This window comes from Phocoena sinus, chromosome 17 (genome assembly GCF_008692025.1).
Source record: "Phocoena sinus isolate mPhoSin1 chromosome 17, mPhoSin1.pri, whole genome shotgun sequence".
Classification (NCBI taxonomy): domain Eukaryota; kingdom Metazoa; phylum Chordata; class Mammalia; order Artiodactyla; family Phocoenidae; genus Phocoena; species Phocoena sinus.
In genome coordinates this window covers 15,933,900-15,951,665 of record NC_045779.1, presented here as the reverse complement: position 1 = coordinate 15,951,665, position 17,766 = coordinate 15,933,900, and the positions used below count along the sequence as shown (strand labels likewise).

The window sequence follows — 17,766 nt, the reverse complement described above, 5'->3', positions numbered from 1 at the left end:
AACATTAACAGTTGAAAGACAGTATTTAGCATGTATATAATAAGAACATGTAGAGGTGCGGCAAAATAATATTTTCTCTTTTAAAGTAGTAATTATAACCTTTACTTTCTTTAAAATATAAGGAAAATTACTTGAATTCAAAATGACAGAAATGAATAATTCACTCTACTTTCAGTCACATACCTATTCAAATGGTCGTAAGCAGAAGTCATACCCCATAATTGGCCAAGGCCTTAAGGAAATCGACAAGGGCTTTTCCAGAATCCAGGAGAAAATTTTTAAACTTTATATTTGAGTTAAGAAACAAATGAATTTTGTAAAACTTTTTAGGGATGATAGTAAACAAGATGAAAGTCATGTTCTCAAGGTGCTTAAAGTCACGTAAGCTCAGAGTAAGGAGTACTCAGAAAGATGAGGGTGACTGTTGAAACTGTCACAAAGGATCAACAGGAATAAACAGCTGTGTGGGGTGGGCTTTAGAGAAGAATGTTCTAAGCAGAAGGTATATAGTGAACAAGGCTCAGAGATTTGAGTGATTAAAAATATCACGTAAGGAAAAGTATAATGTAGCCTAAAGAGATAAATCAATGTCATGAATCTGTCTAAGCTTGTTCATCAGCGTGGTCACTCACTTAAACATTTATCAAGTGATGACTGTTTTATGCACAAAAATGCTTAAATATTAATGAGTAATTAATTTAATTAATAATTAAATATTAATTATTTTAGATGCTTAAAATGGAATTGTAAGGAAGATTGACAGTTGTTGCCCTACTTAAATATTAGGGAATTAAGAAAATATTAGAAACTATCAGCCATTGCTTGGTTAGAAGAAATATGAGACATGCATAACGTGGAATAGTATACAGCAATTTAAAAGACAATACAGATGATTAATTGATATTAGAAGATGTTTATTCCATATTGTTGAGTGGAGGGGAAAGTAGCTACAAAACGTGTATCTGGTTCTACCGGCTTTTTGGGTGTGTATCCCGTGCCAAAATTAAAGCTCTACGAAAAACATGAAGCACGTTGGATAATTGAGTGAGTAGGACCAGGAAGAACAATGGAAGGATTTTAAGACTGGCTCCTTCTGAGGGATGGAATTGAAGTTTATTGTTTTATATATTTTTGTGTTTTGCATGCGTTCTCTACATGAATATGTATCATTTATAATCAGATAAAATAATAAATTTATTTTCATAAAACTACTAAATTTTTAACACTGCAATGACAAAATGCAGTAATGTTAGCAACTAATTTCTGGTTGGGTTGCCCCATTTTTTCATATTAAATTCTGGCAGCCAGGTAATCTGGAAGGTTTCCTTCAGTATCGTCCATGTGCTCGGTCCACACAGAAAAGGAACAGGCGGGAATAAGGTTCTACTTAGAATACAAATAGGGAGAAAAAGACCCATAAAAAGCTCTCTCTTCCTTCAAAGCATTTATTACCTGGTGGGGTACACAGATCTGTGTAAGCCTTCATTTCCTTATCCATCAAATATAGAGTTTAAGGGAGGATTGGACGTAGCGTGCAGTATACGTGCCTGACACATAGTGGCTCTTAATGATTGTTGCTTCTGTTATCCAGACAGTGAGCTCCAGAGCATACATCAGGGTTGAGAAAGAAAAGAATCCATCAATTTTATTGGTCAAATAATAATAATAATAAAAAGCTTGCCAGAGGAATCTTGCCTTGACAGGAGAGAAAGGAGAGAGAAGACATTCCAGCAAGCAATAGACACAACCGTTATCTGGCGAAAGAGGGAAGTGGAGGCCAGGCTGATTGAGGCTGGCCTGCGAGGGGCATGTGCCTCCTCCAGATGGGCTATGAGGGAGAGACAGACAGCATTGGATAGGCAAGGTTAAGTCTCATTATTGAAGCCCTTGAATGCCCATTTGCATTGGAATATATAACGTATTTCTAATTTAATTTTTCCAAAGCATCTATTGATCACCTTCTGGTTAAAAGGCAGAGACAGACAGAAACAGAAGTGAAATGTATTACCTGCCCCCAAGAAGCTAATCCTCCATAGTGGATTAACTGGAGGATTTCCACCCGCCCTCCCATCGTGTTTCCCGGGAGAGCAAAACCTTCTTTGAGAAAACTATATCTGAAGGTGATTAACGCACAGGCTGGGTTGAAAGGAGAAGGGCGAGAAGCATGATGAATCCCACGTTCCATTCTTGTAGCTTTGTGAGAATTCTAGTTCCTTCTCTGAGAGAAAGATCATAGTGACACTCACTTAAAGCCTCTCTCTCCAGCCCCTCCCCATGTTTATAAAGGATTACTGGAATTTTCTGCATCTCGTTTATCTTCGTGTGCTTGGTGCCTGGTATATAAATAGGTGGTCAGTCATTATTAGTTGAATACATGACAAAATGAATGAAAGAATACAGACTGTGTGTCCTATATATTTTCTAAAGATATTTTTTCCAGAGGTAACATAGATCATATTAATGCTATATTAATGGTGTATAATATACTGTTTTCCTGAATAATATATAAACAACCAAAATATAGTCTTTGTGGCTTGAAACATATAATTCATGGGAAAAGGGGTGGTTTTGTAGGGAGTGAGACTATGAGTATGAACAAGATTTTTCCTTAGTTTTCAGGCACTTGCCCCTCCCCCCTCCCCTACTGACACCCATTGGTTTGGGGCACACCAGAGCCCCCATGCTGGAGGAAACTTACCAGATAGGACAGTTCACACCAAAGTAATGGAGCTTAAGTCATTTACCCTTACCAGAAGTCTTTGTCTTATAAAAGAAGATTGAAAAGGGATGATTTCCACGGGTGGAATTTCAGACTCACTGATACTTGGAAGAGAGGAGAGAACTTTTTGAGTAGGAAAGTGGCCTCCTCTGAGGTCCTCACTCCCCCCATGAGGGGCTGACAGTGAGGGAAGGTGATGATGGAACCTTCCTGAAGCTCATGGGGAAACTTTTTTTTTTTTTAAGTGCCTATGTCCGTTTCTGCCTACTTTTCTCTCTGGAGTCAGCAATAATTATACAACAGAGGAAATCAGCCTGGAGAATTTTTATTCGCTTATGAACTAAAGATGTTATTCCGAGCTACACATTCTTTTATACAAAACTGATTCTTTTTTACCATTATAAAGTCATCTGGCTATATGATAAATGTTAACTAAAATTAATAAATTGATCTCTTTTAAAGTTTCAAATTTTACTCCTCACCCCTGCAAAAAAGAGTCACTTAAAAAATCAATTACATTGAAATATGTCCTTAAAAATTGTCCTGACATGGTTTGCAGTTCAATAAAGAGGAACCGATAGACATGAACGGTAATAAACTGGAACTTCTGTTTGTCGCAAATATTGAATTTTAGAGTGAAAAATTATTTCAGAAAAAAAGAGCTCTCTTATAATATGACCTGTTTAATTATTACAGCTTTAGTTCATTGGTTTATGTGTGATCAAAACAGAAATATTCCATGTAAATGAAAACATCTAATTAAATGCTTTGTGAATATATTAGCATGTGATTAATTTTCTTCAAATGGCAGTGAAGGTTAAAAGAAAGTGATTACAGAAAAGTATAAAAGGTTTCCTGGTTTGGGTATGTTTCCATGCTTCTAGCAGCAAGTTTGCCATAAAAAGAATGATTTTTATGAGAATATGGTTATTCACAGCAAGACTAGAGCTGGTGTCACTGTGAAAAAATCTTCTTTGGTAGATACTCTCAGCAGGAATAATAGATCTAAAAGAAAGGCAACAGGAATTACAAAGAACACTGTGGCCAATGACAAATTATGTTTGCAAAATGATGGGCAAACCCACTGAAAACGGAGAAATCAGTTCAGCAATAAATCAATGTCTTATTCTTAAGAGTAGTCCTGACATTCCAAAGAATGACATTTATATTAGATACGTGCTGAGTTGTCCTTTTTTTTAAGGCTCTGAATTATTATTTTGTACCTTGTCAGCCTGTAGTCTTTTATCTTACTACTTGATTTTAAGTTACGTGATATAATTAAAAATATGTATGATCTTTTAATGAAAAGCTGTATAATACAATTTGACATATCAAACACTGATGCACTGCCCTATTTTTGTATTTGAAGGTATGAAACATTTTCACTGATTTCTCTGCAAATGTGTAAAATGCCATATCTTCTTGTATTAGCTGAATGATAAATGAAGCTGTGTATTTGGGCCAAAACTTTTTATGTATAGTATCATGTGGTAGGGGTATAGAATGCACTGAAATATAGTTTGTGCTGTTGCACAAAACATAACTTCAACAAAAAAAGATGGATCTTGTAGCATTAGATATTAGGCATTCACTGTATACCTTTTCATTCACTCTGTGCTTTTTATTCACTTTATTTTTTTTATTCATTGTGTATTTTTTAAAAAGTAAAGAAAGTTATGTGTTGATATCGTTTGATCAAATGTAATAATGTGCCATAATTATCAATTAAATGATTCCACTACTTTTAGAGATACACTGTTGAACGATTTTAAATAAGCCCATTTTATTTTAAAAGCTCATTTTCAGTTCTTTCTGGCTTTCATTAGTAAGCCTTTCTTTTCCTCACCCTAAGGTGGAGGGTGTAAATAAAGACAAATATATTTAATATAACCATGAGGTAAAGAAGGTATTCATGGTTAGAAAGAAGGAACTCCAAGCAGAGTGAAACTGACATATTTATTAACGCTGTACCGCTCTCTAAGAAGGAACCAGCTTCATGTAATTCCTTTGGGATTCTTCTGCGTGCTGCAGTGGTATTATGACATCTTACTTTTAATAAGCACATTTTTAAAGGAATTAATATTATAAGAAAATATTACAAATTTAAAAAGGCGCTCTCATCTTTTCTTTAATTATTGTTAATAAGAAGCTTGAGAGTCCTGTAATTTTTATTTAGTGATCTTAAATATTTAGTATAACTCCGTACATATACGAAAACGTAGCCTAAGCCCTTTATCTTTTGCCTTAATATGCCATCTCCAGGTACTTTCAGTAAAGATTTTATTCTCTAAATGTTTTATGAATATTCATCTAAACAGAATGAGATTGAAATAGTTAATATCTTGCCTTTGTTGAAACTGCTGTAATTCAAATCTTGGGTTTTGAATACAGGTACCTAGGTCTCCTAGCTAAAGTAAACATGATTCTAGTAAAATATCTCTCTCGTTTATATAATCCCTACAGGGTATGGTAACATTAAATATATTAAAATACTGTTTTTCTAAGTAAGAAACAATAATTAAAAACAGCACGTGTCTCCACAAGTTGCATCTTACTACCAGATCTTAAAAATAGTTGTTAAAATTCCTCTTATCGGTTTCTAAGATTCAAAATTCTGTTTTTATTTTTTTCCTACTGGCTTCTATAGTTGTGTCATCCTATTCCTATCAAAACAGATAGGGATATTTAAACATTGACTTAAAATACGCATTGGCACTGATGCTGTGCTGAGTTTAAAGTGGGAATGTGAAGATAAATTTGTCCAGCTATATTTTAATTCCTTAACTTGGTGTTTCCCAAACTGTCAAACAGAATGATTTCAAAAACTCCCTTTGTTCCTCATCTCCCGTGCCTTAGCCCTGGGTAACCTGCACCCTTTTCTTTTGCAAGGAAGCATTGTAGTGGGGTAGCACAGGCAATCGGCAGGTCACAAGGAGCACCCCAGACAGGCATGACAGGTCCTGCCGCTGAGCGCCAGAGTCACCGGGCTGCAACCCGGATACCCTTCTTCCCAGGTGGCCCGCGCTGCAGGCTTGCCGCCAGTCCATGGTGAGGGGCACAGGGACGCAGCAGTTCTATGGCTTTTCATTGCATCCATTTGAAAGTGCAGTGAGGGTTTGGACACACCTATAGAAAGCACACTACAAGCATATTATTTCCCATCAGTAAGTCTAAATACACAGCATGTTGATCAGACAGCCTCCTTTTTAAAGCAAAAGAGCGAAATATGCAAGTAAAACCCTGGTTTCTGCGAATTTACTCTCAGACAGAATTTTTCTTTTTTTAATTGAAGTATATAATTGATTTACAATGTTGCGTTAGTTTCAGGTGTATAGCAAAGTGACTCAGTTATACATATATATTTTTTCAGATTCTTTTCCATTATAGGTTATTACAAGATGTTGAATATAGTTCCCTGTGCTGTACAGTACAGACAGAATTTCTTAACCACCGAGCTCAAAGCGCTGACTCTAATTGTCAGTGAATTAGAAGCAGGATTCTTCACATCTTTGTCATTAATTAACTTGTTTGTTGACCACTCCTTCCCCCTACATAAAACTTCTGAATAACAGAAAATCTCTAGGGATGACCCATTTCACCTTATTTTTCCAACAAAGCTATGCAAATATCTAGGCAGTCGGGAGTTATTTCCAAAAGCCGCCATGGAAATCACTCCCTTAAAACCTGTGTCACTCAAATACTGGTCACCCCGTAATGCCATCAGTACAATTTAGATTTTCTATGAGAAAGAGGATAGTGTGGGCAGATCCACAGGTCAGGGCGGGGGAGTCTTTTTTTTTTTTTTTTTTTTTTTAACATTTTCAAGCACTGCTGATCACTTGTTAAAATAAAGCTTTCAGACAATTTGTATGAGTTGTCTCTAAAGTACTAGAAATACTCCTGTACTCTGTATAATTAAACATTTTCATGTTTAGGAATAAAAGGAAAACTTCCTAGTAACTTGTAGATGTCTAAGGTATCAAGCAAGTATCTGTATTGTTGAAGGGGGGGAGGTCAGAGCAGTGGATGTAACTGCTTGATGACAGACATGGGGAGAAAGAACCCAGCCGTCCTTTCCTTGGCCTTCACCAACTCCAGGGGGTCTCAGTACGTTCGCTGATGTAGACAATGAAAATAGCTCGTTCTCCGGTGACTCTTTCTTCCTTCCTTCTTTACTTTGTAAAGAAAGTTATTGATACAATTAGTCGGCAGTAAGGTGTCCGTTTTCTCATGGTAAATTTGGGAAATGGAGCAAATACCGCTCCAGTCAGCAGAATCAGGGCTTCTGTAACTCGACTTCTCCAAAGACGTGTTTTTAGAATTTTATATTGTTCCCTTTCATAATATGCAGGCTGCCTCAAAGTCTTCTAAGTGTCTCTGTTTATTCAAAGCCTGCAGGTTTATTTGGAGTTTATGTTTCTAGTGTCGGATTCGGGGGTATAAACGCCTCAACATCCTGGCGATGACGTCACGGTGCTTGGCACAGATAATAGGACCCATTGTAACTGTCTTAATTCTTTTTATTAATTTTCCTAAATGAATGTGAATGGTATGGTGTATTTTTACATAATTATGGCACAAGTGAAAGGCTTGGGGGGAAAAGTCCAACCACTATGGTATCAAAGCAGAATAAATATTTGCAGAAAAATTCTGCCATAACTTAATATTTTGCATATGAGCCCCTGCACAAAATCGGAGTTATTCCCGGGGCTTGGTCCAAAAGAACATGTCTGTGGCCCGGCCCTGGAAGGCCAGAGATGATGACGGATCAGAAAAAGGTCAGCTTGAGTTGCAGTGCCAAAAATAATGACAGAAGGGACCAAAAAGGCAGAATAACAGTGCAACCAGAGTTCTGAGAGAGACTGTGCCTTTGCCGCCTGGCCGTGAGACGGTACCCATGTGGCTTGCTTCCGCTCCCAACCTTCCCTCTCACCTCTGGGACCTGCTCACTAACTGCACAGAGTCCCTGTGCATCTCTTAAGTCCCTGGTATTCAATTCTGCTTCACACGTTGGCAGTTTTCCCCAGCCACGCATGTGAACATTTTATAATCCAGCCCCACGAGTGCTGAGATGCCTGGGCTGAGGGCCGGGAGTAGCTGAAGCTTGCTAATTTTATTTATTTTACCGCTCTGTGAAGCACAAGCCATGGAACATAAAGGGAAGCCAGGCGAGGGTAAACTTTGGTCATTTGGTTTGTGGTGTTTATCTAAAGGATGCTCCTAGGAGGCTCTCAGGTAGAACAGAGCCTGTAGGCCAGCACCTGTAGGCTCAATCTCACGCCTCCCTGATCGTTGCCAACTGCCCTCATTCAACTCTACCGTGACTGTGGCCAAAATCCTTGTTCCTGGCTTCAAGGCTCCTATGAGGACGTGTCAAAGTCACACTAACACCTACGCTCTCACTGCCTACCATTGTGCCCTGTCCCCTCCACCCCAGTTCCCATGATGGCGCTCCTTCCGGAAGTTTCTCTCTGGAGTGCCATTTGGAGGCATGGTGGAGAGATGAAGGGGCGGGGCTTGAACTGGAGAATGGAGGACTCACATCCCGAGCTCCGGGCTGGGAGAGGGGCTGTGGTGACAAACTCTGGACCCAGGTGGGCGTGGGGCAGACGAAGGGTAGGATGCATCCTGGAGCAGGGGTCCCCTAAACGTGAAACAACGGGCGAGGCGCCAGTGGCCCAGGTCGTGGCCACCTGTCTACACTGTGTGAAATCCAGGGATCCCGGGAAGAAACAGTGAATGGGGGTCAAAGACCTGTATAAGTGTCTCAGCACTTAGGTTATTTAACTTTTCTGAATCTTCATTTATTTGCATCTATAAAATGGGTTATAACATTAAATACTATTTTGTGTTCTACACAAATAACAGTAATTCAACTCAACAAGAAATAGGAGTCTGTATAAGAGAAACCGTGGGCCTGCCTCTGCAGGAACTCCACAGAAGTATAAGAAACGACTCAGAGTCACTCACCGTCACTTTGAGGGAAGGAGGAATACGCTCTTTGCGGGACACGAAGTGTCAACACGGGACACTTTGGTAACCGAATGTCAACGGATGGTGCGTCCCTGGTGCTTTAGGACTTCTGAAAAGGGAGGGACTGAGCTCAGGATGGCAACAGTGGGCCAAATGCGTTAGCAATATCTAATTCGGTAGCAATATCTAACTCGGTATTGTGAAATTTTCCTAGTGAAGGTTAATCACAACTGTGCCCAGCGCTGGCCTGACTCTTCCTTGGAATCTCTTTGTGAGATGTGGGTATATGTGAAAACTGGTTAACTAAAAATGTTAATTATATATTCCTTTAGGATTGACGTGACACAGAGCTTTACGCAAAAATACTGATTTTGACATCCCTTTGGGAAGCCATGAACAACAAATAACTCTTTGCCCGCCTCTTGATCCCTCTCCAGTCCCACATTAATTCTCACATCTATAATTTGGAGGGTAAAAGAAACTATGTCCAAGAACCTTCCCCCTCACCTCTGGGACCTGCTCACTAACTGTACAGAGTCCCTTTGCATCTCTAAGTCTAGGGTATTTCCTAGAGAGGAGGATGGCTTGCCCCAAAAGCGACACCTTCCCCTACTCCACCCCACAGCCATTCAGAAGTAGAGGACCGGCGTTGACAGTCTGGGATCAAAAAGCTATGTTTTGTTTCTGTTACCGCAGCTTCAGCGATTGTGAACCACCTCTAGCTGTCCACCATGTATGTCTGTATTTGATTACTTTAATCACAAAAGCAACCAGAATAAACAGTGGGCCAGGCTGTCCCTCTCTGATCTAGCAAACTATAATTTCAGTTTTTCAGAGCTCTGCAACCCTCTTGGACTAAACAGAATTCCACCATTCAGCAAGAGGATAGTCCCTTGTTTTTATTTATTTTTTTTTGGGGAAACGTGTACATCTATACATTCTTTTTTTATGCTCTTTTCCATTATGTTTGATCACAGGATATACAATATAGTTCCCTGTGCTATACATTAGGACCTTGTTGTCTATCCATTCCAAACGTAAGTTTGTATCTACCAACCCAAACTCCCAATCCAGCCCTCTCCCTCCCCCGCCCCCAACCCCGGGCAACCACAAGTCTGTTCTCCATGTCTGTGAGTCTGCCTGTGTTCATTTGTAGATAGGTTCATTTGTGCCATACTTTAGGTTCCACATATGAGTGATATCATATATTTGTCCTTCTCTTTCTGACTTCATTTAGGGTGACAATTTCTAGTTGCATTCATGTTGCTGAAAATGGCATTATTCCATTCTTTTTTATGGCTGAGTAGTATTCCATTGTATATATGTACCACACCTTCCTTATCCATTAATCTGTCGATGGACATTTAGGTTGTTTCCATGTTTTGGCTATTGTGAACAGTGCTGCTATGAACATAGGGGCACATGTATCTTTTTGAATTATAGTATTGTCCAGGTATATTCCCAGGAGTGGGATTGCTGGATCATATGGTAGTTCTATTTTTAGTTTTCTGAGGAACCTCCATACTGTTCTCCGTAGTGGCTGTACCAACTTACATTCCCACCAACAGTGCAGGAGGGTTCCCTTTTCTCCGAGAGGATAGTCCTTTGGATTCCGGGGAGGTTCTGCAGTGTTTACCACGAGTGTAATTAACTTAGCACATGTATAGCTGGTTAAATTAACTTCTGGCCCTCCTGCTAAACTGTAGGTGCCTTGAGGGCAGGGACTGATAACTTGATGCTACTTCCAAGGCAGAGCCAGCTCCTCACTTGTCACCTGCTGGCCCATGTAACTCTTCCCCTTCCTGCCTCAGGGCCTTTGAACGTGCTCTTTCCTTGGCCTGCAAAGCTCTTTCCCCAGATACCACCACAGCCTTGCATATTCCCCTCACCTGCTGTATTTTTTCTCCTTAGCACTTATTACTGTCTGATTGTACATTTTGCATATTTTCTTGTTCGGGTGTCTCTCCCGACTAGAATGTTAGTTCCAAGATGGTAAGGATTTTTGCGTTAAGTGGTGTATCCTTAGCATCTAGAACGATACCCAGAACAGTCACCCCTTAATAAATAATCAGACACGTGAATAAATAAATGGTCACCTTTTTAATCCAAGGCACCCATTAGCCTGCTTGGATGGGTATTGAGTGCAAAGTCTGCCAGGAGTCCAGAAAATCACTACTCTGTGTCCGCAAGTGAGACCCCAAGCCTGACACCCATATATGCTAGGGGTCCCTTAGGCATCTCAGGTCTCAGTAGGACTGATTAATGCGTGAAATACGCTAAATTGGCTGAGCTGGCAGTGGGAGCCCCCCACGTGGATGCCACCCCAAGACTTGGATTCGGTAATGACATGCTCCTTAAAATCCTATCACATACTTTTTGGAAGTTTATTTCAAAAGTACATTTTCAGCATTTAGGAATAAAAACGTATTTTCTTGTGGAATTCTATATATCTGCACTCTGCGTATTAAGCATTAGATTAGGGCTTGTAGGGATATATTTTGGCACGTGAAAATACAGAAAGCTTCCATTATTGTCTTCTGTGTCTACCAGTGGGGGATTTAAACTTTGTTGCTGTTGTTGTTTCAGTGGGTGCAGAGCCCCCTCTGCTCCCTCCCTCAGTTACCGAACTGTCTCGGTTTATGACGACTTTGGAAACTAAAAGCAACCAAATTTGGAAAGCAAAAATGAAAACCTCAAATTAGGCTCTTAGGAAGACAAACAAAAAGCTAGATGGCTTCTGAAAAGTGGGAGAAGGGGAGCCTCATCCCCACAGAGGAGACAACTGCAGGATATCAGAATGTAGGGAACTGCAGTTTCTAATTTGAGGGTGAAGACACTTAGCACAAGTTCACACGTAACAGGGCTCTGCTGGGAAATGAAATGATCTTTCAGTATCTTAATGCTCTCCATTCTTTAAGGAATTAAAGTTTTTCATAGGTAAGCATCAAAAATAATATTATAGTTTCTCATTAAAAATTTTTTAAATACATAGCTTGTTTCCCAAGACATTTATACCATTATTTGTAAACTCATACAGAGACTCCGCGGGGATGCATCTTTAATATGTAGCTTATCAATTCCAAGTCTGTGCGACACAGTACTTGTCTATTGTTAAGGAAAATGAGCACCCATTCCAAAAACACATTTGACATAGACATTTTAACGATGTTTTAATTCCTAAAAGTGCTAACGAGGCTCTTTCAAAAAATGCTCTTGACTTTTTAAATCTATTTTGATTAAAATTGTTCTACAAAAATTCTCCAGCTTTTAGCTGGATTTCCTTGTTGCCACCACACCAAACTTTGCTTTAATCAAATCACTGTGAAGTGAGTTTGGTTACCTGCAGTTAAAAAAGCTGGAAGCTGTTGACACTTAGCGAGAACCGAGATATTGAACAATACTTCAAATGAGGGCCTCAGCCTGGGAACAAAAAGTCTTAAGGAAAGCTGGCAGGAGAAAACAAATACAGGATGTGGATGGACAATAGCCACCGTAGAGTCATCAACAGTCATTAGAAGATAACGGCTGCTCTGTTAGTAATGGAGATTTTCAAGAGCGTTAGCTTAAGAAAAGCCTCTTAACACCCTGTTTTTGCAAAGAATTCCTCCCACCCCTAGAATTAACCAAGTAACTTTAGGTCACCGTTGATTCCTTGAATTAAATTCTCTTTAACATATCTTTTCCTCTTCTAATTTCTCAACTTCCTCCTCCTCTCCGTTCTCTCTCCCAAGAGAGAAAAATCCTCCACTGCGGCGCTAAGGCTTTAGGGTTTTTGTTTGTTTGCGGGGAGTACACTTTTCTGCATTTGTTTGTGTTGTAACTAACCACGCACCCTAAAAGAGTAGTTTACCAACAGCGTCATTTTTGTATTTCTGGCTAGATAAATGGCTAGATAGCAGAAAGTCACGATTTAGTAATTCTTTAAACCCAGAATAAGTACGTTGTTGAAAAAACACAACTATCATTCATCTTTCACCCTCCGAATTATGTATAATGAATAACTCTGAGAAGTTTCCAAACATGTTTTGCAGGAATGACCTGTTTTTTTAAATGTTAAATTCACAGTCCTGCCTGTGAGGCCTCCTAGACTTTTATTCTTTTTTTTTTTTCTTATCTGGGGTTACGGACCTCGGGAGAGCAGGGGAGGGTTACAAGGTCAAAGTCCTTTCCTCCTTGGAACTTGCTGCTTGCTGGGAGAGGGTTGCCTGGAAAATAGATGCTTTAGAAAGAAGAGGTTGGGGGGTCAGGATTTTAATTCTGTTAAGGAACAGCTGGTTTGAGTTTCTTTCCACTTCTATCTCCTGCTCTTTTCCTCACAAATCCATGGAGAGAAAAGAATTTGTTCAGAAGGAACCAGCAACATAAAAATACACCTTCTATTCCTGTGGTGCTTACCTATGGCATCTTGTTATACATTGGATGTGAAGCATTAGAGGGACAGACAGGCTAGATTCTATAAAATTAACTCTATAGGGAAGATAACCAGAGCTTTAGTCTGAAGAACATTTTTAAAATACAGGATGCACGCCTGAAATTTTCTTTTAAAAATTTTTTAACGAAAACTTTTAATGGAAATAAGTGTCAGAACGGCCTCTGGGGGTACCTGGAGGCTGACTGCCAAGAGGAGAATCATAACAAAACATTAAAGCGTGCCAAGTGTGTGTTACTCGTTTCTGGACTAGGGACCGTGTCTGTCTCCAAATTAGTTTGCCTTCATTTGTTCAACAAACGTTTACTGAGTGTCTGCTCTTCCCACAATGATGCTGGGGGCTGGGGACACAGCAGTAAGATGTGGGCGTGCTTATATGTGAGCAGGTGTATCAACATGAACCCGTCCAACTGAGCTTTAACCCACAGTTACACCTATTCTAAACACTTTACACATGGATTGGGATTTTAAAATCAGGTCTGTTCAACTCGTATTATTCTATAATCAACTCATCAATCCGATATTTAAAATGAATATGTAATAATAGTGAAACAGGTAAAAAAAAGTTTAAAAGTTTTAAAAACAGTAAAAAAAAAAACACCTCGTGGTTTGATTATTTTTATTTAGGTTGTGAAGTCTCCCATGCTTTTTTCCTACACGCACACGCACACGCACGCACGCGCGCACACACACACACACACACACACACACAGAATAAAACTTGCATCTCTCAAATCAATGGCAAACCAGTAACAGATTTTCTAGTCTGGGCTCCTCCACACGCTGGCCTCAGGCTGTGTTGGTGTGTGGCTCGACAGCAATCAGAGGTCATAATTTCATTGGCAGTTAGCATCAGGTTTAATTTTTCTAGCATGTTAGATTTACCGAAATGTCTGGTTTCAGTTACGCTTCGGCATTGACTGAATCAGCTCGGAGCAGCACGATGTCTTCAGGTACCTGAGGTTTATGAAACACATATGCTAATTGTTTTCAATCAATCACTTTCCTTTCTAAACACAAAAATGTGTTTTCTGAACCCGAATAACAGTAGTCCTTAATGACATTCCTCGTTTCTTATAGTGTAAAAGGACCCGAAGTAGGTAAAAATGTCAATTTAACTAGACTGCCACCTACTGATTGCCGTGGTTGGAAAACACTCCAATTACAGTGTTGGGGCTTTTTTTTTTTTAAACAGGCTTGTGTGGATTTTCCCCCCTCCAAAAAATGTAGATAAATGTAGATGCTTTTTGAAAATTAACGTGTATCATTTTCATTGCATTTTAGGAATGTGACCAAGTTCATATAGATGATGTCTCTTCGGATGACAATGGACAAGACCTAAGGTGAGCCCATGAATGGGAAGTGATGGGCTCCATGTTATAGCTTACTTGCTCAGCTTATTAAGATGAAGTTTCTGTTTGGTTAACTTTGGGCTTTTCTTGCATCTAAATAGCACATATAACTTTGGAACAGATGGCTTTCCTGCTGCGGCAACCAGCGCTAATTTATGCTTGGCAACCGGTGTGCGTGGCGGTGTAGACTGGATGAGAAAGTTGGCCTTCCGTTACAGACGAGTAAAAGAGATCTACAATACCTACAAAAATAATGTTGGAGGCAAGTGACTATCACCAGTAGGTTACTGGGTTAGTTAAGATAGTCTTGATAAGATGCTCAAAGTACCACACACTTTTACATCACACTTTTTTGGATAGAATAGCTGTTTTTGAGAGCCGTTTCATCTAACCAGTGATTATTCTGCTGTGACTGAGTGACAGAAGTAACAGACTAGAGCCAGCTGCCCCGGCCAGGCTAGTCTAGTCCTCGCTCCATTCCTTAGTAATGGTGTGACCTGGAGTAAGTTTCTTGACCTCCTGCCTAAAGGACTTAAAACGAATCATAAAGCTCCTTCTACCGGGTAGATGTTTGCATTAGCTTGGATCTTTTGATTGTGGTTCAAAATGGCTTTGGTATGAAAAGGAACATGTTGACCTAATGAAAAGTTTAGGTGGTGTTGGTTTCTGGCATGGCTAAATCCAGATGCTCAGATGATGCAATCAGTAATCTTTGGCCTGTAATTTCCTTTGGAAAATTACCGCCTCCCAAAAGGTGGCAAACGTGCCTACCAGTAGACCCAGTCTTACATGCTACCAGTCTAGCACCTCCATGGGGTGGAAAGTGTCTTTCCCAATAGATTGAGCAAAAGTTCCAAAACAGCCTTTCACTAGCCAAGCTGAGGACATATGGCTATTCTGGGAGCCAGAGGGTAGGGTCTGCTCTGCTCAATCTTCGCGGTTGGAGGATGGGGGAGAGTAGGCTCCCCCAAAAGAAGAGATGACGTCTGTAGCCAGAAGAAGGATGCTAGGAATGCAAAACCAATAGATGTTCCCCACAGTGCTAAATATTTGTCAAATGAATGATAACGTGAAAAATTGCTTAGTATATTATGAAGCTTGAGGGTAGTATTCGAGTAGTTTTAAGTGTTTACTGTTTATAAAGTTGATGAGACACGTTAGTGAGGAAGTAGTTCATGTGCTTTTAAATCCACAGGTCTGCTTGGTCCAGCTAAGAGGGAAGCCTGGTTGCAGCTGAGGGCCGAGATTGAAGCCCTGACAGACTCCTGGTTGACACTGGCCCTGAAAGCTCTCACACTCATTCACTCCCGGTAAGTTCTCCCCAGGTCACTTCATACAAAGTGCCTTTGCCTGAAAACAAGCTGTGCATGTTCGTTTTGGAGATTTCATTTTCAACTGTCTTTTTTTTTTTTTTCTTTGTATTCTCACAGGACGAACTGTGTGAATATTTTAGTAACAACTACTCAGCTTATCCCAGCATTGGCGAAAGTCCTGCTGTATGGATTAGGGATTGTGTTTCCCATAGAAAATATTTACAGTGCCACTAAAATTGGTAAGCTGCTTTTTAATTAATTTATTTAACAGTCAACCCTTTGCTTTCAGGCTAGTAACAATGAAAGGCGATAAACAGGACCACTTTTTTCAGAATGCTGAATATCAGAAAACTAGAAGAGTGATTTAACCCATTTTATTGTCAAAACTGGCTTTAGATATCAAGAGAAGTATAAAGCACAATCCATGTAGTTGAACTCAGAAAATGTTACTTTACTGGCGAACATTAAAACCTACGCGTTTTAGCTATAGGCAACTTAGAATCACTTCTAGATTATTATCTTATTTTTATTCTCTTAGGCAACATCAATGAAAATATTTTATAAACTTAAACAAGTCGTTGTATAGAAATATACAAAGTAGAAATTAAATAACCCATAGCAGCTTTAATTAAACAACTCTAATAATAAATTATTATTACTGGAACTATTTTCTTCACCTTATTTTACAACATGTGTAAATGACTGAGTTCCCATTTTTGTTATGGGGATCAAAAAAATTCTTGCAAGAAGGAAATGTAGTTGGGAAAGAAGACTAATGGGAAATTTAGTTAAGATATAAACCAAGACAAGACAGAAGTCGGGATGAAAAGAAGACATGGCTCTTTCCTTAGGGAGTTCATTATCTCTAGCAGGGGAAGCAGACATCAAAATAACTATAATATGACAAAGTAGTATGTAAATAAGCATTTATCAAGAATTGTACTAAACATTTTACATATTAAAGTCAGTCTTTGAAGCCTTTCCATTTTTCAGCTGAGAAAACTAAAGCGCAGAGACTTAATTGTTCAAGTTAACAGCTGGTAAAGTTAAGGTCAAAGTAGATCTCTCTGATTCCAAGGTCCAGCAGACTCCCTTCCACAGCCTAAGGGGTCCTACCACTAAGTGCCCAAATGTGTACTTCAATGGGAGAGCATTCACTCCCACCCAGGAGGCAGCAGAGGGCACGTGTCAGTTAAGAGTAAAGGGAAGATATGACATTTGAGCTGGGTAGAGAAGGGTAAATAAGAGTTTACTAGGCAGATGGCTAGTGAGAGCAAAGTGACGGAGGAATTAAAATGTGTTCCCTGCTGAGGGACTTGTGAGTCGTCCCGGGTGATTAATATGCAATGCCCATGGGAAGCTGTTGCTGGAAAGGTAGACTTGGGTCTTATCAGAAGTGGCCTCGTATGTTGCCCTAATGAGATGAATGTTATGTAAGTGAGTCCTAGGAAAGGAGGATGAGTATCCTGGTAGGTGGAAAGAAGGTTGTTTCTGGCTAAAGAAAAAGGTGCAAAACAGAACCCCTATCTATTTGGCTTGCACTTCTCCTTCAAAGAACTTACTAAATTGTCACTAAAAAATTGCTTGTTCAGTTATTTGTCCATAGCCTCCTTGATAACTGAGTCTGTCCATCTCACTCATCATGGTGGCTACAGGGCCCAGCACATGGTAGGTACTCAGTCAGTGTTGAATGAAATGGGTGAATAAATGGTTGTTTATTCAGAAGAAGGCTGACACAGAGGTTTCTTTTAGGCAACTGGGTCAGCAGTGACACTGTTAGCTGATGGGGAAATCAGGTTTGATGGCAAAGATAATAAGGGTTTGATCTTACCAATGTGAGTTTGAAAAACCTATGGGATATTCAGATAGCCCTGTCAAGTTGGAAATAGTTGGAGTTTGAGAATGACTGATGCCTCCTGAGAAGGGCCAAGGAGAGAATACTGGAAAATACTTATAAAACGAAAGGAGTATACCAAATAG

General features: G+C 39.6%; 1 protein-coding gene across 11 annotated transcripts in view; it reads left to right on the top strand.

Moving 5' to 3' along the window:
• The window catches only part of EYA1 (EYA transcriptional coactivator and phosphatase 1), a 330,392-nt gene that overhangs the window by 295,795 nt on the left and 16,831 nt on the right, over positions 1-17,766 (top strand). For 10 of the 11 annotated variants that reach the window (XM_032609853.1, XM_032609847.1, XM_032609851.1 and 7 more), the window contains 4 exons: positions 14,406-14,464; positions 14,575-14,735; positions 15,669-15,783; positions 15,904-16,025. In XM_032609853.1, the coding sequence (XP_032465744.1) occupies positions 14,406-14,464; positions 14,575-14,735; positions 15,669-15,783; positions 15,904-16,025 (457 nt within the window). The remainder of the gene's footprint in view (positions 1-14,405; positions 14,465-14,574; positions 14,736-15,668; positions 15,784-15,903; positions 16,026-17,766) is intronic. The other variant, XM_032609856.1, reaches the window with a different exon arrangement.